The sequence below is a fragment of the Psittacula echo genome (assembly GCF_963264785.1).
Source record: "Psittacula echo genome assembly, chromosome: 2".
Classification (NCBI taxonomy): domain Eukaryota; kingdom Metazoa; phylum Chordata; class Aves; order Psittaciformes; family Psittacidae; genus Psittacula; species Psittacula echo.
In genome coordinates this window covers 57,709,036-57,731,628 of record NC_137737.1, presented here as the reverse complement: position 1 = coordinate 57,731,628, position 22,593 = coordinate 57,709,036, and the positions used below count along the sequence as shown (strand labels likewise).

At 45.3% G+C, this 22,593-nt stretch overlaps 2 protein-coding genes across 2 annotated transcripts in view; one reads left to right on the top strand and one right to left on the bottom strand.

The window, feature by feature from the left end:
- OBSCN (obscurin, cytoskeletal calmodulin and titin-interacting RhoGEF) overlaps window positions 1-15,007 on the top strand; it is a gene marked incomplete at both ends in the record, with an annotated part of 174,394 nt that extends 159,387 nt beyond the window's left edge. The window contains 13 exons of the mRNA XM_080609638.1: window positions 408-485; window positions 1,344-3,981; window positions 4,600-4,722; window positions 7,397-7,507; window positions 7,616-7,783; window positions 8,241-8,363; window positions 10,347-10,517; window positions 11,753-11,873; window positions 12,508-12,747; window positions 13,380-13,603; window positions 14,001-14,076; window positions 14,545-14,694; window positions 14,830-15,007. Of these exons, the coding sequence (XP_080465764.1) occupies window positions 408-485; window positions 1,344-3,981; window positions 4,600-4,722; window positions 7,397-7,507; window positions 7,616-7,783; window positions 8,241-8,363; window positions 10,347-10,517; window positions 11,753-11,873; window positions 12,508-12,747; window positions 13,380-13,603; window positions 14,001-14,076; window positions 14,545-14,694; window positions 14,830-15,007 (4,401 nt within the window). The remainder of the gene's footprint in view (window positions 1-407; window positions 486-1,343; window positions 3,982-4,599; window positions 4,723-7,396; window positions 7,508-7,615; window positions 7,784-8,240; window positions 8,364-10,346; window positions 10,518-11,752; window positions 11,874-12,507; window positions 12,748-13,379; window positions 13,604-14,000; window positions 14,077-14,544; window positions 14,695-14,829) is intronic.
- Window positions 15,008-20,013: 5,006 nt separating this feature from the next.
- On the bottom strand, window positions 20,014-21,546 carry CYP8B1 (cytochrome P450 family 8 subfamily B member 1; the record flags this gene model as incomplete). Its single annotated transcript, XM_080610866.1, has 1 exon — window positions 20,014-21,546. One exon carries the CDS (start codon window positions 21,544-21,546, stop codon window positions 20,014-20,016), a length of 1,533 nt encoding a protein of 510 aa, XP_080466992.1.
- Window positions 21,547-22,593: the final 1,047 nt, after the last annotated feature.

Here is a 22,593-nt window from a genome sequence, read left to right as displayed (position 1 = left end):
ATACATTGGTGCTTACATGCCAAGGTATCTTTCCTTTCAAAAGATAAAGGTTACTGCTGACATGAGCTGACATAACATGTCTGTATAGAAAGGAAACTGGCTTTGCAGAGCAAAGTTATGATTTATATTACAATGCCTAAAAAGAAAAGCTAAAAACTAATAATAACAAGAAATAAATAATAATTTAATGGCATGCATTAAACAGGGTTTGCTTTTATCACTGAAAAGCTGAGATTGTCTACAATTTAGCCAAGAGGGAATTGTAGCATTTAGTCTACTGTAACTTTCCTGAAATAAACAATTCTGGAAGAAGGGGATCCTAAAAAAGAAAATCTTCTCAGGTAATGCAGTCGGGATTTTCAAACAATTATTTTTCAATCTTAGTTTCCTATCTTTCCACCTGGCAGAATAATCCCCCCCTTGAAGCAGCTCATTTCATTAATACGAAGCAGCTCAAATTCATTGTGGCTCGGAGCAAGTGGCAGGTGAGTTGGCCTTAAACTATGCTGGTTCTTTTTAGTTAGACATATTTTTAATTATATTTGTACTTTTAAAGTCTATCATGCTAGAACAGCATGCACAGCAGAGATCTCAGCTTGGCTAGGAATGGGGAATAAGCCCAGGAGAGAGCAGTCAATGGATGTGGCAGAAATAAATTATCTATGCTTTTACTGCCTGAAAATCATCTGATTTCATGCAGGTACTTGTGAAATGCACGGTTACGTCTAAGTTAGGTACCCTCAGCCACCTTTGCAATTGGTGCTGAATTACAGACAGCTCCCAAGAAGACTCTTCTTTTCCTGAAGTTTTCTAAAATAACCAGAATGATTGCCGTCTGGAGATGCCTGTTTCTCTCTGTTAGCAGTAAGGCGAAGCCAGCTGCTCAACTGCAACTAAGATGCCTTACATGGCAGAAGGTAGAGCAGATGAACCCTACCTCCCACAGTATGACTTAAGTCACTGCAGGTTGTACTGCAGTTAATGGATTAATTTACTCCAGCTAGGCTCTCATCTGATGTGCTCCATTAGAAACACTTTTCCATCTGCTTTGAGTGGCCAGATTGTCTTTGAAAACCTCATGCAGGGTCCTGCTTCCCTGTTAACAACAGCAAGTGTGTCCCCTGAAGTCAGTATAGTTTCACCTCTGTGAATGAGAAAAGAGGTAGACTTGGAGACCAGTGAGGCCTGGATTGATGATATGTACAAAAGGGTGTACAAGGCAATGTGCTATTAAACTAGTATGTGTGTTATTTAAGATGCAGAAGTTCCATTTGGTATGCTTGCTTTACCATACTCCTACCACGTTTCCATTTGATTGTGCTATATTTTGTTCTGCTTTTCAGCGGTCTCTGATGTGCTATAAATCCATACTGGTAATGCGGTCAATCCCAGAAATCCTAGAAAGGACTCATGATAACACCTCCCTGGCCATCTCCCGACATCTTATTGAAGAAAGCACTTCATCCAGTACCAGTGGCTCCTCTTCAGACAATGAAAATTCCAATTTCCCCAAGAAGAGGCACTTTGGCTCTACACCTGAACTCCATTTGTCCATACTTGATGCACCAAGCCACCAGGAACCTCCAAAACATGCAAGTGAAGAGAAGCACTCCAAAATCTCAGTCCCTCCAGTAAAACCTATAAGGAGGAAGTATGCTTCAGTGAAAGCTGAGGTGAGCGAAAAATCACCTACAGAAAGCAAAGAGCTCATGGCAAGTATCTTAATGGAGAAAGAGGAGGGGCTCCATCCCAGACTTCAAGATGAAAGAGCAGAACAGTCCCAAAGAAGTGGTGCTACTGAGCCTTCATCAGTGAGGACTTCCACAGAAAGCACTTTACCTCTGTGTCAGAAAGAAAAAACAGATGTACTTTTACCTGACAAGGACAGAGTCGAAAAAGCTGAGGATGAGACAGAAAAGCCACCCGTCTGTGTTCCTAGACAGAGTGTCATTAAAAGCACTTTCTACAGCCAAGCAGCAGAGCTACCTGCAAGGGGGCCTTCCTCACCAGGCAGGGAGTTCAGGAGGCACCTGGACAGAGCCAGAAGGACTTTCCGGAAGGCTGGATATTCAAAGGTGCCCCTCAGTGGTCTCCGTGAACCCCTTCTAGAGCAGTTTGAACTGGAAGAAGAAGAAGAAGGAAAGTCTGATTATGGAGGTGATCACAGGGAAAATCTGCTTGGTTCCTTGACCAAATCAGCTTCATTTGATACTGCAAGGAAACCACCACATCCTGCCATTGCTGGTGCTAGCCGAAGCCATTCCCTGGATGACTACAGGCTGAGAGCCTCAAGATCACTGAGGGAAGAAGATATTTTGGAAGAAGACTGTGATGTATTGCCACAGGAAAGTTGCCCTGAAGGCAGTGGCCACTGTGACATTTCTGCAGTGCCTGGTAAGGGATATTCTGTAGACGCTTCAAAGCAAGAGCACTTAAGGAGAGTGAGTAAGGATTGTTCAGAAGAGAAGCCCCCTCCTTCCGCACAATGTGAGGGTAATGGGTGCCCAACAGTTTTTGTGCAACAGCTAGACAGACTTCCAGTGTCACCTCCTAGGAGCGAGAATAGGAAACCTTTACTAAAGAAGTCAAAAGCTACTTATATTGAGGAGGAAACTGGCGATTTGGAAGGCAAAAGCCCCATTCTAACTGCCCAGTGCTCAGATGCGGCTGCATCATCAGCTCAAAAACATGAAAGCATGCAGGGTGAACATCAGGTGTCCGAGCAGCACCAGGCCTCCTGTCCCAGCAGCAAGGTTTCTGATGATCTGGAAGGTGGACCTCCAGGTGTCTTAACTGCTTCTCAAACACAAGTTGCTCCAGCTTCAATCTATGAGCTAGAACATGAGGAATATCCAAAGGTTCATGGTGAGGCTAGAGGTGCTGCCTTAGAAGGCGGAAGCTGTGATGCTGGAAAGACTGTCCCACCATCGCTCCACAGCGATCAAAGACAGGAGCTCTCACATCACAGGTCTTCTTTTTACAGTGACGAGGAATCTGCTGCACTGGAGGGCTTAGTGGATGAGATGGTTTCCCTCTCTGAAGAGATGAATGTTTGGGCAGATTCAGTTTCTGGTGAGGAGGAAAACAGGAAGAACATCTCTCCTCACACAGAAATGGTCTACCAAGGTAGCCAAGCACCCACAGAAACTTCCTTTCCTTCTGTACAAGGAGGTAAAAGTGGAGAAATCTCTAAGCTGAACCTTGCAGAACCCTATCCTGTCGTGAGTACGGAGCCAATGGTTCTGGAAGGGCAGGGAGCACAGATGGTTCCTCATGAATGTGAGCATCTGGAGGACTTGGCATTTGAGAGCGCCACTTCTAGCCAAGCGAGTGTTTCCTCAACAGATAGCTTGGACACTGGAAAAAGACAGAGTCACGTGTCAGTGAACAAGGACACTGTTAAACATCCAGAAGTTTCTTTAGTGAAAATCAAAGACCTGTCAGATGAAACACCCAGCCTTGGCAGTGGAACTCCAAAATTTGACATATCAGAAGTAGAGCCTGCCTATTTGAATTTCTCTGACTTGTATGACATTGTCTATTTTCCATTTGAATTTATGAACTATAGGAAGGCTCCACCCAAACCAACTGGTAGACGGTTTATTCCTTTTGGGGAAAGGGCAAGATCCCCTCCTGCAGGACATTTGCACAAGGATAAAAGGCTGTGCATCAGAGAACAGGCAGAGGACAAGAAAAGGAAGAACCATTTGGAAATATCTGAGGATTCAAAGGCAACTAACTTATTAGCCACTGGGAAGGAGTCAGAGAGTCATAAGGAAATGTATGGCCCCCAAAAGGACTCAAGTGGTAAGCAGAAAAGCTCTGTCTACAGCAAGCCAGGACTCTTTAAGCCATATGCAAGGTCTCAGTCAGTGGAGCAGCCAGTGGAGCAGAGTCTGAAGAAGAAAGTAAAAGCTTCTGTTGCCCATATTTCAAGAATCCTAAAAGGAAAGATATCTCCTGAGCCAGAGGCAGGGGAAGGTAAGTATTTTATTCTGTGACTTCATAGATTTGTTCCTATAACGGGGTTCTGCTAGATCTGCCTTTTCCCTTCTCGTCAGCGTATCTGAGGCTGTGGTTAGACTGTGACTGCAAAACTGGCAGTTGCAGGTTATGAAATCAGTGGTCTTCAGCTCCACCAGCTCTGTTACTGGCTCACTTCAGTGCAGAGTCAGCTGGGTTAACTGCTGATGGAAGTGTCTTAAATTCCCCTGTCTGAGTTTGTACAAAAGCAGATCAGGGCTGGGTGATGCCTTCCTTGCTGCAGTTTCTTCTGCAGTTATCATCTGACCATGGTAAATCTTTAAAGCTAACGTTGCTGGGAGAAGTTGGTGAGCTCAGCCTGACTACTAAGTTCATGTCACTGGACTACAGAATCTGTCTTTTCTTCTCTGCCACCCCTAGATATGCCCTATTGTTTGAGGACATCATTCTGTTTGTAATAGCTGTCACAGCTTTCTCTGTTGACTGAGAGTGTGTTAATAAAGAAACCTGTGATTGCTGAGCTATTTATGTGTTAACAGCAGAACTGTGTGCTCTAAATGGATACCCCAGGGAAAAGGATGGCCTAGAATGACTTCTCATCCTTTCTCGAAACAGAGTTTGGTGAGCTGGGAAGTGAGGCAGTAGAGAAAGAGCTGTTAACAGGGGCTGAAGGATCTCTGAAGAGGAAATCAGCACTCTCTTCATTCAAGTTACCAAGCCTCATGCCAAAGGAGAAAGGTATTGTTATTACATAAGTCATCAGTTAGTTTTACCATAAAAGTTAGTTTTAACCATGCCAACTGCAAGGTCCTACACCTGGGTCGGAGCAATCCCAGGCACAGCTACAGGTTGGGCAGGGAAGAGATTCAGAGCAGCCCTGCGGAGAAGGACTTGGGGGTGCTGGTCGATGAGAAAATGAACATGAGCCGGCTTCAGTGTGTGCTCGCAGCCCAGAAAGCCAACCGTATCCTGGGCTGCATCAAAAGGAGAGTGACCAGCAGGTCGAAGGAGGTGATCCTGCCCCTCTACTCTGCTCTCGTGAGACCTCACTTGGAGTATTGTGTGCAGTTCTGGTGTCCTCAACATAAAAAGGACATGGAACTGTTGGAACAAGTCCAGAGGAGGGCCACGAGGATGATCAGGGGACTGGAGCACCTCCTGTATGAAGAGAGGCTGAGAAAGTTGGGGCTGTTCAGCCTGGAGAAGAGAAGGCTGCGTGGAGACCTCATAGCAGCCTTCCAGTATCTGAAGGGGGGCTACAAGGATGCTGGGGAGGACTTTTCATCAGGGACTGTAGTGACAGGACAAGGGGTAACAGGTTCAAACTTAAACAGGGCAAGTTTAGATTGGATATAAAGAAGAAATTCTTTACTGTGAGGGTGGTGAGGCACTGGAATGGGTTGCCCCAAGGAAGTTGTGAATGCTCCATCCTTGGCAGTGTTCAAGGCCAGGTTGGATGAGGCCTTGGGTGGCATGGTTTAGTGTGGGGTGTCTCTGCCCATGGCAGGAGGGTTGGAACTAGATGATCTTAAGGTCCTTTCCAACCCTAACTATTCTATGTTTCTATGATTCTATGAAGTATCAGTAATGAACATGACAGTGCTGTGTGAGGCCAGTTTCTAGGGATGGATCTGCAATGAATGTCTGGAGATGACCTGGACCAACACATGCAATATGAGCCAGTCTCCTATGTTTACATCATAACTATGTCCTTGTTAAAACTGCCTTGTCTTGGCATCGCTTGCGAATTAGAGCCATCCTAGGAAGCCACTGCAAAGGAATAAAATCTATGTGTAAGCTGGAAAGAGAATAAATGGAGTATTCAAGGGTGGGATGGCAGAATCAGGTAATTGTGAATTCCTGTGCTCCAGTCCTGTGTCCGCATGTAAAGGCCACATAAGGTACTGTAGATCTATAAAATGAAAAAAATTGGGGCAGGCAGAAACAGTGTCAGCACAGCTGAATTTGGTTTTGCCCATGCACATTTCCCCTGGACTCTAGCAGGAGTGTTTTCTGAGGTCAGGTTAATGCCCCAGTATTCAACAGAGCCAGCAAAAGGGCATGTGTGTGCGCTGGCAGCTCCCGGCCACCGTGGAGATAAAACCCTGGACAAACACAGACAACCCGAGCTTCTCCTTTCCCCTGGAGTTTGCAATGGATCTGGTGCTTCATAGGGCTTTTTCCTCCTTCCATATCCATCCTTCATGCTACCTTCTGTCTTCTTTGTTTTGGCTTGATATGACCACCTTTGTCCTTGAAATACTATCATTTAGTTTTGCCCCCACATTTAAGCTAGGCAAGAAGAAAACTCCTGCTGTGACATGCTCTCTCTCTCCTCTGAGCTGTTCTGCGTGCCTTAGATGTACCAGCAGTACCATAGAATCCTAGAATGGTTTGGGTTGGAAGAGACCTTAAAGCTCACCCAGTTCCAGTCCTTCTGGCATGGGCAGGGACACCTTCCACTAGACCAGGTTGCTCCAAGCCCCATCCAACCTGGCTTTGAGCACTGCCAGGGATGGGGCAGTCACAGCTTCTCTGGGCAACCTGTGCCAGGGCCTCACCATCCCCACAGGGAAGAACTCCTTCCTCAAATCCCACCTAAATCTCCCCTCTGTCAGTTTAAAGCCATTCCCCCTTGTCCTACCCCTACATGTCCTGGTAGAAAGTCCCTCTCCACCTTTCTTGTAGGACCTGGAGCCTTTTCTTCTCCAGGCTGAACAAATGTTTCACATCTCCTATCTAGTAACCAGATGTCATGTATTTATTGCTAGATATAAATAGAAATACTCACAGGGAAACATCATAGAATCATAGAATGATTTGGATTGGAAAGGTCCTTTAAGAACAAATGTCAGCTAACCCTATAAAATGTCAAAGGTAGAAGACTTCCAAAGCTGAAGCTAGCTGTAAATCTTCACTCTTTGTTCAGGCATAGACAGATTGGATCTGCATATGGTCAAGAAACCAGGAAATAAGTTCTTCCTAATATCTAAGCTAAGTCTCCCTTCTGTCAGTTTAAAGCCATTCCTCCTTGTCCTATCCCTGCAGGCTCTTGTCAAAAGCCCTTCTCCAGATATCTTGCCAGCCCCTTTAGTTACTGGAAGCTGCTCTAAGGTCTCCCTGGAGCTTTCTCTTCTCCAGGCTGAATGGAAATATTACCCGTGGAACCCCAAGATCCATCTGGGTTATTGTGTATGAGCAGGCATGATACATCTGTGGGGCTGAACAGGGCTCCTGCACCTGTGTGCCCAATGCCCAGGGGATTCTCCAACCAGTGGTCAGTGGAATGTAAGAACTTGAACCAAAAATGTTCTTGAACCAATTAAAAATGCTTTCTGATGTCCTGTGTGCACTTATTTTTCACATAGCCCTCCTGACCATTCTGAATCAATGCTTTTCCACTTTTTTGCAGCACCACTGTTCGTCGAGGATCTCATGGATCAGGCTGCTGCCGTCGGACAGTGTGTGACGCTGTCGTGCCGGACTGCAGCTCACTCCTCCCTGCACATCAACTGGTTCAGAGGTGATTTTGGCATCCCTCTAGGGAGTCCTTAACATCAGGCAGGAAGGAGTTTAGATACCTTAGTATAAATTTTCAGGGTACTTATCTCTCCTATCTTCTGCTTTTCAGATGGGTTACCTGTCCAAAGCAGCAGCCGGATCCTCATCTCGGCCACCCTCAAAAATTTCCAGCTCTTAACTATTCTCTCTGTTAGTGCTGATGATTTTGGTGTTTACACCTGTGTGGCCACAAACTCCCTGGGCTCAGCATCCACCTCTTGCATCATAAGGAAAGCAGGTAAGAGAAGAAGTACCTACAGAAAAAGGCATTACAAGTACTCCTGCCCAAAAGTGTGAACTGTAAACATCTGTCAGGTGAGATTTCTGCAGATAGGTTCAGAGGACAATTCTCATCTGCTCTAGTCCACAGCCCTTGCTGTGTTGGTAGCATGGCACATTATGCAGGGTTTGTTTCCTCTTTTTCTCTGTTTAGTCTCTCTTCTGGATTCAGAGACACTCCAGTAACCATGTGGTTCTAGAACCAAACTCCAAAATCTTAATGCCGAGGTTAAATAAGGCATGGTTAAATTGTTGTTCCACTAGGTATGTGTGTATACATATATACATTTAAAAAACAAATATATTTTATACATATATATAAAGAATATCTATAACTGAGAAATGCTGGGTGACAGCTATGTATCATAGCAGTGCCATTGCTAACAGTCACTGGGTCTTGTGCTTCCTTTCAATAGAGGTTCCTCCCAGCCCTTCACCTCCTGACATTGTGGAGGTCTACAAGGATGGAGTGCAGATGGTCTGGAGACCTGTGGAAACCAACATCCCCGTCCACTACAGTGTCCAGTGCAAGAGCGAAGGTAAAGTGGAGTGCTGCCCTTATTCCTTATGCAAAGAACATCTCAATCAATTTGTGTGGTCTCTTCCCCAGCCTGATTTTAGCCCTATAGTTTAGATTTAGGGATGAAATTAATACAGCCATCCTTTAGCCATCTAAAAGTTAGCTGTTGTGCTGGCTAAATCAGCAAAGCCTTTGTGTAAGTATACATTTGTGTGAATCAAACTAGGTTACATGGAAGCTATTACCAAAAAGTGAACAGCTGCAGAAGAACATATATGGCTGGAGCCAGATTCACAGTCTTGACTAATCCTCACCAATTACAGTTCTGTCAATGTTATACACTAATAATGGCCAGCAACAACAATCAACAGATAATATCATCCTATGCCCAGGCTTTCGGTACAGTCTGCGGAGAAAGGAGGTCTGTCAAAAGGACAAATCCTGTGCTAAAAAGCCATGCTTTCTTTTTCCATTGATTATACAGGAAGGAAACTTAGGGCAAACAGGTAGGACAAGACAACAAAAGTTTGGCAAAACTGCATCATTCCTTTGATGCTCTCTTCCAAGATATGGTCCAGAGCCCGATGAAGTCGGTGGATGTTTTCTTGTTTAATTCCATGAACTTTGAATCAAATCCCCAAGCCTGTTCCATCTCTCTTGGGGCAGCTTTTGCTGTTATTACTATTATGAATACTATGTCTAATGGTAGTTTCTACTGCAGTCACACATACACAGCCCTTTGGATTCAACTGCTCCATGCCATGTTCCTTCTTTCACTTCTCCAAACATGCAGGCACAACTTTCTGTATTAGCCTGAGCATGGGCAACAGCTTTCTGCCTTTTCATTATGGAGCTGGTGTCTGTTGGTTTTTCTCCCCAAGACAGCTCTTTCTGTTGGTATTCCTTTTGCCCAATTGTAGGAGAGGCTTTGGGGAGGATACAAACACAGGTTGTTCCAATTAGAAAGAGAAAAAGGAAACAGCATCTACAATCTTCCACTGCATTCCGTGTATTTGGCAGGAACATGCAAAGTCCTGCTTTCCTGAACACAGGATTAAAATAATCACCAAAAAAATAATTCCTTGTTTTATCCATTACTTGACAGTAGGCTTCTGCATGCTGCTTCTGCAGATGCTTTTCTCTGTTTCTCAGCTGTATCTGCTCCTTCTTACTCATACACCCTGATTCAGCCAGTACCCTACAAAGGCATTGACACCTTTGTTTTGAATGACAAATATTTTCTTGTCCTATTGGTTGAGGCTCTCTACCAGTGTTTATTTGAGTGAAAGGATGGATTGAATCTCAGGCAGTCTAGTGGAATTGAGTTCACCTTGAGCACAATAGCAATGGCAAAGTATGGGATACAGCATCATGTGAAATGAATGATCATTAAATGTTTGCTGGTGATTTTCTACTTCACACCTTAGTTCCATGAGTAGTAAGTCCAGAATCTATGTACAATTTCAGTTCCCTGAGAAATCATCTGAGTTTCATAAAAGCTGATTAAACCTGCCCAAGTTTTAAACATTGGGTTTGCTAGGAGGGTGTTACTGGGTAGTTCTGTCCTGAAACCCTGCACCTCATGCTTTCAATTGGATCCAAGACAAGAGCAAAGGGAAAAAACCACTTATTTTGCCAGGCTTTTGTGTGGAGTTCTTGATGCATATCTGCATTAGAGATTGGTGGCATGAATTAGATAAACAGAAACTATCCAGTAAAATTTCACCATTGATCTGAAGCAATATTGCCACACCTTGGACTGATTTCACAAAAGATGAGTTTGGCACATGTACAGCAAGCAGCACCAGGCACAGAAGTTGGTCATAGCAAGTCAACTTTTCCTTCACTCTGTAAGACTCCAGCGTTTCTCCATATTTCCAGCACATAAATAAAGCTGATGAAAAACAACCAACCAACAAAACCCAAAACTTCAACACATGCAGCCCCCAGTGTGACCATATTAAATGAGTCCTAATCTGATTTCTGTCTTTCCTTGGTTAAGATGGGGAATGGACAACCCTTGCTTCTGACATTGCTGACTGCTGCTACAAAGCCAAAAGTCTCTCCAAGGGGTTTACCTACTGCTTCAGGATAGCCTGCACCAGTAAAGCAGGAATGAGCCCTTACAGCGACCCATCTGCCAAAGTGAAAATCATTGGGAAGGATCAAATGGGTAAGTTCAAATGCCAAGAAAGCATTGTGCTTTCCCTACATCAAAACAATTGTACTCTTTTGGATGTGGGTCCAGAAGAGAAGAAGAAGTGAATCAAAACCAATTCCACTTGGCTGAGGGTAGTTTAAGGCTTCCTCCTCTTTGCCTTTCTTATTTAAAAGGAAATTATTTTCTAATTCTGGACACAGTTAGGGGACTATGTGCAAATATATAATAAATCCATAATAAAATAATAACTATGTAAATAAAAATAATATGTAAATATATAAAATAAATATAACAATTGAATAAAAATCTGGAAAATCTAAATTACCCACTGAAGATATATTCTTTTTTTTTTATGTGAAATCATTAAGAAACAGGTCTGTGGCAATGAATGTGTTACTGAAAGCATTGATCTATTGGTATAAAGCTGCCACAGGTGAAAGCTCTGGACCTGTTCTTTGCTATGGACTCAGTCCTAAGTTTGGTAATTAAATTACACATTCTGGTGTTTGCTACTGGGAATTAGCACCCTACTGTGATGCATTTTCAGCTGTATTTTGTTTCTGAAGTAAAGAAAGCTGGATTTACTATTTTTTTTTTACCTGTTTGAATACTTCGTACTATTCACATGTTTTTAACATTAAGAAATCTGTAACCCCACAGCAAATATAATCTTGTAGCAAAGGAAGCATCCTTTCTGCCAAGAAGTGGAAGGATGGTCTAACTGGAATTTCCTCCCAATGGAGAGGATTTTTCTGTAAAAATCAGTTCTCAGAGATATTTTTAACTCACTCTAAATCCTCTGCTTTCCCAGGGTTCATTAACATATCTCAATGTGTTTAGCATTTCCAAGCAGACGCTTGAATGTGCCATGGGATGCTTTAGTATTTCAGGGAACACTTGGACACAACCACATACCAGAACCAGAGCAACATGTTTCAGCTGTTGACTTGTTATGTGGGAAGATGAGACCCATAGCTAAGTTGTTTGCTATCACTGCACACAACATAGATCCATCTCATGTAGTCTGGAGTGGTCACACCAAGGAATTACTGGATGGACAGTCCAGAATCTGTTGCATTCAAAGAGCCTTGGGTGCTGCCGCTGGGAGACAACCTGCAGACTTGCCTGGAGAAAGCTCTGCTGTAGCCTTTGTAATTGTTCATAGATAGCAGACGGTGGCTTAGAAAGGCTTCAGTTTCCACACAGAGAGGTTTTCCCTTGTAATCCCTGTTGTTTTTTCTCTGCAGAGCTCCATGCTTCAATGCAGAGCTTCCCATCAGCTGCTGCTGAAGAAGAGGGTGAAATAATCACACCATCAGAGCCTTTCCCAACCTACCAGACCTATGCCTTCCAAACAGAGATCAAAAGGTAGTGAATCCATCTGAGCTCTCAAACAGCCAGAGGGGAATGCTGCATGTGGCTGGAGTTTAGAAAAATCAGTTTTATAATTGTGCTGCTCACCTGGCGTCATGGTGTTTTGTTGAAAACACCTCCACAGTAATACATATAAACCTGAGTTCATTGGTTGAGCAATCGTCATCTTGGTTTGATAAGTATGGATTGTCTGGGAGAGCAAAAGGGTCTGTTCTGAGCACTATGTGCTGGGCAGCACCAGATATTATGAAGAAAGCCCAAGGCAGTGAACAGCTCCTCTTCTTGCTTCATCAGTCTTTGCAGCCACCAATTTCAGACATGGGGGTGGGATTCAACTTTCTTTGCCTAGAAGATAGGCACCAACTTCCGTTGCCAAAAGGGGGTAGTTCTCTTGCTTGAGACAGGATGAGCCACCTCGTCTCTCCCCAGAAGTTCTCACTCCTGCAATTGAAAGTGACTGTACAATTTAGAGTCTCAGGAGGATGTGCAAACTGTGACAATAGATGTGATAATCGTGCACGGATGAAAAACACAGTACCAGATCCTGGTGGTTTTAATGAACAGGAGCTTCCAGCTCTCCCAGGAGTAGCGGAGAAGCTTAACTTGCCTTTGTGTTCCTTTGTACCAGGGGGCGTTTCAGCATCGTCCGACAATGCAGGGAAAAAGAAAGCGGCAAGACTTTAGCTGCTAAAATTATCCCTTACTGGCAAGAGGACAAGCAGAATGTGCTCCTGGAGTACCAAGTCCTGAGGAAGCTTCATCACACAAACATTGCTCAGCTGAAGGGAGCCTACATCAGCCCACGGCACTTAGTGTTGATCCAGGAGATGTGTGTGGGACCAGAGCTACTCCACTCTTTGGCATTACGGTAATAACGAGTGGATGGAAGAGGTTTCCAGTTAGGGCTGGCGTAGAGAGCAAAACACCTATTGCTTTCCCCTGACAAACTGGATCATCTCTCTCCATTTGTTACAATGTGTTGTCATCATGCACGGGACTTGTGATGCAGTTGTGACAAACAAAAATAACTTCAGCTCCTTATTAGGTTGGGGTAGGGGACAATTCAGGGCCACCCAGCTGAGATGTTGAAAGCAGTTTACTGTAGTTGATACGTACCGCCATGTCCCATAACATGTTGCTCGGGAAGCCTCATTTCTCTCCACATTGTTTCTCACAATGTCAGAAAATGGATCTGTTGAAATCCTCTGACTAAAGGAGAAGGAATGGTGAGCATCAAACCTGTCATTTTGATTTCTGCACAACCATTGCCTTCTCTGTCATACAGCTCTACAGCCTCCTGGACTTGCATCTGTAAACCTGACTCACAGTATGGACTGGCCTCTAAATATACAATAGATTTGCTAAATGAATAGATCTGTTTCTTCTTGACTCTCAAGGGCCTCATAGGATTTTACATCCAGAGGAGGATGACAGTGGGTATAGAATGGCACTCTTCGGCATGCAGAATAGGACACCTCTGTTTTCTATTCCTTCTATCAGGACATCATACTCAGAAGTGGAGGTCCGGGATTACCTGTGGCAGATCCTCAGTGCCATTGAGTACCTCCATGCACACAGCATCCTGCACTTGGATCTCAGGTCTGAAAACATGATCATCACTGAGCCCAACCTGCTGAAACTCCTGGATTTTGGCAACGCACAGTTCTACACACAAGACAAAATTATTATCATGGACAAATGCATGGACTATGTTGAAACCATGGGTGAGTAAAGTTCAATCACTGCAACCGTGGGGCTTGTATTATCCAATCTGTGGTAAACAGAAAGGCACAGCCATTGGTCAAGGCAGCAGCTGGCCCCAACAAGCAGTCTCCCATGTACTGCCCTCTGTAACTGTGAATTTGCAGGAGCAGCTCGGGGTGACAGCCCTCCCAGCTAGAAGTCATGGCTGGCATACATGTGCCCAGAGCTCAGGCTATAGTATTACTGCCATTTGGTCTCATGTTCATTGAACTTGTCTACCTCAACCAGCTCCCTAGTGCTAGAAGCTTTTCCTTCTTCACTCTTGGGAAAGTAGCAGAGCATAAAATTACCTACTGCTTTTGTCTTGGTCTCAGTGCATTGAAAGGGAGCTTGGCTCACACCAGTCTGCTTTTCTAGCTCCAGAACTGCTGACAGAGCAAGGAGCCCTCCCACAGACTGATATCTGGTCCGTTGGAATCACAGCCTTCATCATGTAAGTCAATCTGTCCTTCCCTACCCTACAAGTGGCTTTAAAAGTGCAATTTGAGAGTCATCAACCAAGGGAGATGCATTGACTCAGAGAGTTAACCTCAGTTGTGCCCCCTGTCATTGGCAATGCTGCAGAAGACTGTGTGATGGAAGGTATGGAGCTGGCTGCAAGGATGCCTTGTCCCAGAGATATCTCCACTTAGACTAAGGAGGCAGTTTTACAACACAGCAGCTGCTGGTGTTCCTCACTCAGCCTCATCTGAAAAGCCTTGACTTTACCAAGAAAATTCAAATCACACCAAGTGGAAAAGCAGCCAAAGTAATGAAACTCACTGAAGCACAGTGGCCTTTGGGGGGTTTGTTTTCCCATATGATATTTCTGTGCATCATTGTGACTTTCACTGTTGGGTGGGAATTCCTGGGAGAAGGAATGATGCCCTCCATGCTAATCAATTCTCTTCTTTTGGGGCAGGTTGAGTGCCAACTACCCGGTCAGCTCCGACGTAGCCTGCGAGTTCTTGAGAATGGCCAGGAAGGGTAAAGTGAAGCTCACGCGGTGCTATGCAGGTCTCTCTGGGGGAGCAGTGTCCTTTCTCCAGAGCACGCTGTGTGCAAACCCCTGGTAAGCTGGTGTCTGCTCTCCCAACAGCACAGGTGGTGCAGATCCAGGCTATTGCCCTTTTTTCTCTCCATTTGCAAGAAGCCTCCTCAACCAACACAGATCCCCAGCTGACCTCCTCACCTCATTTCATTCTAGGGGAAGGCCATCAGCCTCGGAGTGCCTTCAGAGCCCATGGCTCCAGGAGACAGGCTTGGACAACAGGCAGCAAGCACTGGTGGCCTTCCCCACCACCAAACTGAGGAATTTCCTCACCGAACGGGAAAAGAAAAGGGGTCTGCTGTGCTCCAAGTATGGCCTCATGATTGCACAGTGATCTGGATGTGGCGACAGATGTCTCCCTCTCCCCTTCTGCATTTAGTGCTTGGTACCTGTCCTGGGTTCAGCAGTAGCAGTCATTTTTCTCCTTCTTAGTAGCTGGTGCACTGCTGTGGTTTTGACTTTCAGGCTGGTAACAGCGCTGATAACACCGATGTCTTTAGTTGTTGCTAAGTAATGTTTACTCTGACCAAGGACTTTCTGAGTCTCATGCTCTGCCAGGGAGGAGAGGAAGCCGGGAGGAAGCAGAGACAGGACACCTGACCCAAACTAACCAAAGAGGTGTTCCATATCACAGCACATCATGCCCACTATATAAGCTGGGGTGAGTTACTCGGAAGGGCTAGATCACTGCTCGGTTGAGCTAGGTATCGGTCAGTGGGTGATGAGCGGTTGTATTCTCTTCCCTTGTTATTTCCCTTATCATTATTATTATTGGTGGTAGCAGTAGTGATTTGTGTTATACCTTAGTTACTGGGCTGTTCTTATCTCAACCCATGGGAGTTACATTCTTTCGATTCTCCTCCCCATCCCTCGAGGAGCAGGGAGAGGAAGGGGGTGAGTGAGCAAGAGGCTGCGTGATTCTGAGCTACCAGCTAGGCTTAAACCACGACAGTACCAAATAGTCCTGCCAAGTTATTGTGCATTGCCTGAGCTGGGGTAACTACTCTCTGTGAATGCAATTCAACACAACTGAGCAAATTAATCCATATCATTGCCACAAGGTAAGAACAGAAATACAGACTGTTAACATGGCTCAGCTGTCCAATGGTAACTTGACAACACATGTGTCACACTCCTTGGAATAACCAGGGAAGGTTTTTGAATGGGTCTAGCCACCAGCCCCAAGCAGCTTTGCAAACCCTTCCCTGAGGTCAGAAAAACTCCACGCATACAAATGGTGGGCACTGGCTTCAGCCCCTGGCCGCAGACATGGTAACGCTTTCAGATGTTACTGTTCATGCCACTGCAGCAGGATCTGAGTGACTGGTGGGTTTCTCACCTGCCTCCAATCCAAAAGAATTCAATGACCAGTTATGAAGGGAAAACAGGGAAGAGTGAAGCACTTTTGGGGAGCTAACATTAGACAGCAATGTGTGGAAATAACCTGGCCACCAGACAGTAAAGGCAGCAAATGCAATAGTGACAATGAAGTCACTACATGCAGATGCTGTATTACTAAGAGGTTTCGCCACTTTGAAGCCAGGCTATTCTTCTCCGGGGAGTGCAGAGGCATATCTACCAGGAGATGTGGCAGCAGCATCAGTGGCAAATGCTGCATGGTTTAATACTTTAAAAAAAAAAAAAAAAAAAAAAAAAAAGATAGAAAAAGTGCTGCATGGTTTAATTCTTAAAAAAAAAAAAATAATAAATAAAATAAATCCTGAACTTTCATGTTTCTCTTTTTCCTTCAAAATCCGCTTTCCTTTGCAATGGATGGTGTTAGCTGTGTCATTGCTTTGTACTTATAACCTCAGTGTTCCTTTGAGTTTCTTTGATGTGAATGATGTATTTATTTGTGCTGCTGAGTTTCTTCAATTTCCCCTACAAGCAGCAGTAAGTGGAGGCTTTCTCAGAGCCGTGCCTGGCTGTGTTTAGAGGAGCAAGAACACAGTTCCTAATGCATTGCAGTTTAATACTAGAAGTGATGCAGTTTAACGAGGGATGATCTTTTCAAATATATTGTTCCAAACCTGAAGCATCCAGCATTATGACTCCTTCCCTTGCACAGTGTGCAGAGGAGGCGCTGTAACTGGCAGCAGAAGAGTTTTCACTGTGCTGTAGAGAGCAGACACCAACTCAATACATCAAAAAGCTTTGAATGCCAAAGTAATAATTGTCTTCACTATGCACTACAGAATTGAAAACCAGGGGTTTAGGGCCAGACTCCACACTCAGTTCTCTTGGGGGGATAGGTGACTTACAGGAGACACACAATGCAATGAGGTCCATCCCCCAGTAAGCTATTCAAGACCCCGTATTCCTTCTAATTTAACATTTTACAAATCCAGTAAGGTTTCTGTTGGCACAGGCTGGTTTTTTACTCTTGCTGGTACACTTTGGGGTGGAAAGCTCAGTGCCTGGGACAACTCATCTAAGCATAAAACTTCATTGCAGATTAACTCATTTGGAGCTTCCACGCTCTTCTGTATATGACTCAGATTAAGTTATTCTTATTTTTTCCTTTTATTTATCCCATTTGAGCATGTCTGAAGTCATAAAACACTCAACATTGTTTGGTTAAATAAGCCATTCTAATGAAGTAAAGTCAGATTTTTCTGCTGAATCATGGTCATAGTCATTATTTTTATATCCCTTTCCCAAGCTCAGTCCATGTTTGTGCAGGACCCGTCTCTCATCCCTCAACTCTAAGCTGGGGTCCCTATAAATGATAACCTACAAATAATAACCACAAAGGATAACTGTGCCTTAGCCGTGAACAACCTTCATGCAAACCATCCACACAAAGAATCCTCTTGCTAGAGCCTTGGAATGAGGATGTCTCTTGGGCAGGATGTCACTATGGCTCTGACCTCCCCAGCTATCCCAAGGATTCCCGCACGTGGTTTGGAGCTTGTAAAGATCAAATCATTGGCCATAACGTGGGAAGAGCTCCATCTTAATTCTTGGTAGCAAAGAAATGAACCCAGAGCTGACAAAAAAGAGGTAAGAACTCTAGAGAGGGAAGATAGAAGTCGGGAAAAGGTGCTGCAATTGCTAATGGGAATATTAGCTGGCACAGTCAAGGCTTGTGCAGCTGCAGGTAGCTTTTGTTTTCCTTGGCTCTGCCACAGCTACTGGATAAGTTTTTGCCTGAATTTGCACCACTGTAAGGTCTGGGCTAATGCCCACTTTGCCAATACAGGATAGTTTGCCCTTGACATGCGGTTACAACATAAGCCTGCCCTCTGCAAAACAAAACACAATCTGGATTTGATGTTTGGACACACGTGCAAATGTTTGAGTTTCATTCTCCAGTCACACAAAACCTTCAATGTCCAAGGTTAGCATCAGCGTTAAAATCAACCCATTGTTGTCTGTGTGGTTAAGGCTGTGATTTAACTTCTGTAAGGACTGATGTTGTCAGAGCCCTGATTATTGAAGGGAGAAAAAGCCAACACAGAACTTGCAGAGCAAAAATTTATCCTGCAATAGATCCAGGGCTAAAAGAGATGTTTGGGGGCTTATAAGGTCTCAGTGGCTATAGCCTGTAGAGGATTGAGTTTGTTTTCTCAAAGAACCATAGAATGGTTAGGGTTGGAAAGGACCTTAAGATTATCCAGTTCCAACCCCTCTGCCATGGGCAAGGACGCCTCACACTAGACCACGTCTCTCAAGGCTCTGTCATGCCCAACTTTGGTTTTCCAGCCTCTTCCCATCACTCCATTCCATTCCTGATAGCCTCCTTTGCATAGGATGAGGTCTCAATTTGGAGAGGAGGAGGCACTTTTCGATAGGCATCTTCTGGATGCACCATCAGCCCATGTGACTCAAGGAGAGGGTGGAAGATCTCACCCCCGACCAAGGCTCAAGCACTGCAACCCAGACAGCCTGCAACCTCGCAGGAGGACAGGCCTGTTCTCAGCCAGCAGGCAGAGCTCAAAATTCCTGGGCTTGTGCAATGATTTGGGTTAAAGCAGGAGCTGGTTTGCTGCTGGGTGTGATCCTGCCTCAGCTGTATGTACCCATGCTCCAGCTGTGTTACAGTCAGTAGGATGAAACCAGACACACACACAGACAGCTTTTTTATCCCCAGAAAAAGAGAGCTTGAATGCACAACCTACTGCAGCCCTGGAAAGGCAGATGACTGCATGCATTCCCATAGATATGTGAAAATGGTACTGTAGGTTATTAGCAGTTTGCAACTCCCTTCTCTTGCATGGATGTGGTAAACAAAATTGGCAAGATCTCTCCTTTTCTTAAACATGGAATGGGAAAGAACTGTTGCTATATCCTTTCTCAGTGCATTCCACCTCTGCTCCCTTGCGGATCTCCTCTCATACAAGAAGGGAACTAAAGACAATTTGAAATCCCCAAGTAAATTCTTACATTTCTAGAGAGGATATTTGTTGTTCTGTATAATTTCAAGGGTTTACTATAAGCTGATGCCATCCTGCAATGATTCATGCAGAAAACAAATGAGCTGGCAAGGAGCCGGCAACAGAATAATGCAGTCCCAATGCTGGTGTGCAGCTGGGCTCACCTCCAGGCTCCCAGGACACTTCACTTACATGCCAGCTCATCTGGCCTGATTACTGCTTGCACACTAGTGTCAGCTGCCAGCCCCATGGACACACGGGTCTTCCAACTCATGGTCTTTAAGGAAAGGATTTTAGTAAGACAATAGGGACAGACTGTGCTGATCAGGTGCAGGGTGTATCTACCGGTGTACTTCTCTGATGCATGACCAGACAAGTGTGTGGACCAGCCGACTATTTTCACACAATCAGCTCTCCTTTCCTCCCCACAATCAACTCTGTTTTCCTCCCCATAACCCATAAATCCCTGCTTTTCACCTTTGGGTTTCTCCCCTACACATCCCACCGTGAGTCCTGTGCAAATGTTCTTCCCCTGCATGCCATAACATGTCCCCCATCCCTTGACAGCAATGCCCCTTACTCCAGATGGCGATCCAAAGAGCTGCTCTGGATGCCACATCCTAATAGGTCTCATGCTGGGACCATGGAGCTGATGGCTTTGCTGGGACAGCCCTGGGAGGGACCTGGACAAAATACTTGTTTCTTGGAAGCCCTTAATTTGGGTTCCCACCTGTCAGTAAGTCCCTGTGCTCCTCTGGGCATGTGCAGATGGCTTTTGATGGGATGATGGCCCCCCTGGATGGGGCAAAAGAAACACCTCCAGTGGTTGCTTCCAACCTCAACCAGTCTGTGATTCCATGACCCTGTGCTATCAGTGTTGGCACCACACTGATCTGATAATCGAGGGATCATGCAATTTATTTCACAGATAACATCAGAACAAACAACATAAAGACTACCTAAGCTAAAAGCGTAACCGGTATCTAAACCGAACATCGCGGACAGGCTGCATTGTCCCAAATCCCCAGCGGCTGATGTCTATTGCTGGGATCTCCTCTTCTCTGTTGACCAGCTCCAGGTCATACAGACTCAGCATCAAGAATACAAACATTTTAATTTCAGTGGAAGCGAAGAACCGCCCGGGACAGATGGATACTCCTGCCCCCCAAGGCATGTTGAAGTATTTCAGCCTCTTCCCATTTTTGTAGAAATATTTCTTGGTGCCATCTGGGTTTATGAAGCGATCGTACTTAAATTCATGAGGCTCAGGGTGAATTTCTGGGTTCATCTGCACAGACATGTGCGGGAATAGAGCCACCCTGTCTCCTTTGCGGAGGGTGTACTCTGTCCCACTGCTTGTCTTAAGGCTGATGTCCTCCAGAACAGCTCGGACCAGTATTGGGGCTGCAACCAGTCTCAGGGTCTCCTCCAGAGCACTGTCCAGAACTGGAGTCTGGTTTAACATGTTCCTAGTGACGTTAATTGGTGGGCTCCCTGACTTCACTTCTTGGGCACTCTCCCTTGAGACTTTATCTACCTCATCCTTCACAGCCTTCATTGCTTCTTCATGTTTCATTAGGTACAACAGAAGCCAGAAGGCAGTTGGGCCTGTATTGCCTTGGGATGCCCACAGTAGCATAAACATGAAACGATCCCGCATGTACTCGGGGACACCATTTTCTGCCAGAATCTGGTTTTGATCACTTATCCACCCACTGATATTGTCCTTTTGCCAGCTTTTCTTCACAGACAGCATGCTCCAGAAGAGCCTCTTCAGTCGTTCAGCTTCTATTTTGTCCTTGGGAGGCAGCACAGCAAAGGCCAGGCGAGGGAAGAGGCGGTCGTACTTCCGAAACTCATGGAACATCTCGTTGGAGTGGATGCGATCTTGCTCATTAGCTTTCTCCTTGTTATCTGCCCCCTGGTGTGGCTGGGTGCCATATAGAGCCAGGTACCCAGCTCTGAACACAATATTGTAGCAGTAGTGGAAGAGGCTATCCTCTTGCCACACTCGCTTCTCCTCTCCTGAGCTCAGGTTGAAAAGCATCAGCTTCTTAAAGTTCTCCATGGTGGCTTGTGTCATGACAGTGAGTCCGTCTCCCATCAGATGCTTCGTGCTTGATGCATGAATTATGCTGTGGTTGGCTTCAATGGGCTTGTAGCCAAAAACCTGCAAGACGAGTTTCGATGCAAAAGTCCTAAAATCTAATTTAGATCGTGATTCCTTCACAATGGCTCCAAAGCAGGATGGGTCCAACACAAAGGTGAAGTAATAGCCACCAATCAGCACCGTGAAAATATCCCCATGTTTTCTCTGCATCTTTTTCAGAAACCTTGAAGTGTCCTTTCTGAAATCTACAGCATACCCCAGCCAGGGAATGATACCTTTGTCCAGAGGTGGCTCACCAGGTCTCCGCCTCCGAAACATACCTAGGAGGTAAAGCCCACCGAACAGTGATGCTATCAAGGTACAGAGGAGAATCTCACAGAGCGCCATGAGAGCTCTGTGCCCATCCAGGACGTTGGACTACAACTAGGTTGGGGCAGAAACGCGCTTTTTATTCCCATCCAGCGACTGATATGCAGATGTGAAGCTGACGACCTCTGTCCCTATTGGCAGCAAGCGTTCACCTTTCCCCTGTAAAGCACTCCAATGTGTACATTTCCCTTGATGAGCACAGATTTTTAAGGTGGAACGTATGTTGTAATCAAGCTGGAGTTACCACGCTGCTGTGTAAGGTGGATGGGTTTTGATGTGTGCTCTGTAGCAGCTTAAAAAAATTCCCTTTCCTAGGCTGCATGGAGCTCAGGTTTTGAAAAAGAGGGTTCAGAGAATTTCAGTCAGTGATTTCTGCCATTAAGATCAGGCTATGGATACATGCTGCAGGCTGGAAAACTGAAAGAAAGAGCAGATGTTGGAAATACTACTGGAAATGAGCTCAGGACCAAGGGAAGGGGGTTACAGTTGAGCTAATTTGGTCTCAAAATAGAAGGAAAGGTCTCTAATATTCTGATATTCACCAGCACACAGTGCCCCATGAGTGCTTTCCCAATGAACACTGCAAGCACTGCTAACCTGTATGAGGGTAAGCCAAAGCAGGTCTGCTTGCCCCGTTAGTGATGAGGGCTTCAATCAGTTGCGTTTGCTTTGCACCAGATGAGTCTGGAGTCTGCAAATGGCCAAGCCTGCCTCCTGGCTGTAGAGCAGTAGTGCCTAGATGGATGCCAGCACTCTCTTCTGGGCCAATGCATGCACACTCGGCACCTGCAAATCAGTCATGTCCCCTCCAGCCAGTGGAGTACCCTGAACTCTCTGCCCTCCTGCTCCCACCCCTGTACTTGTCAGTTTTACTCATCTTCCCTTCTGCTTCCTCATCTCTGTTGCTCCCCATGCTCTGGATGGAGTTCGGGGGTGATGCCACGGACCCCATGCCCCATCCGGCACTATGCCTCTGGGTGCTGCCACCCTGATCTACACCTCCTTGGTCCCAGCCACTGGCACTTGGACCTCACAGCACCCTAATGCAGGATAGAATGACATTGT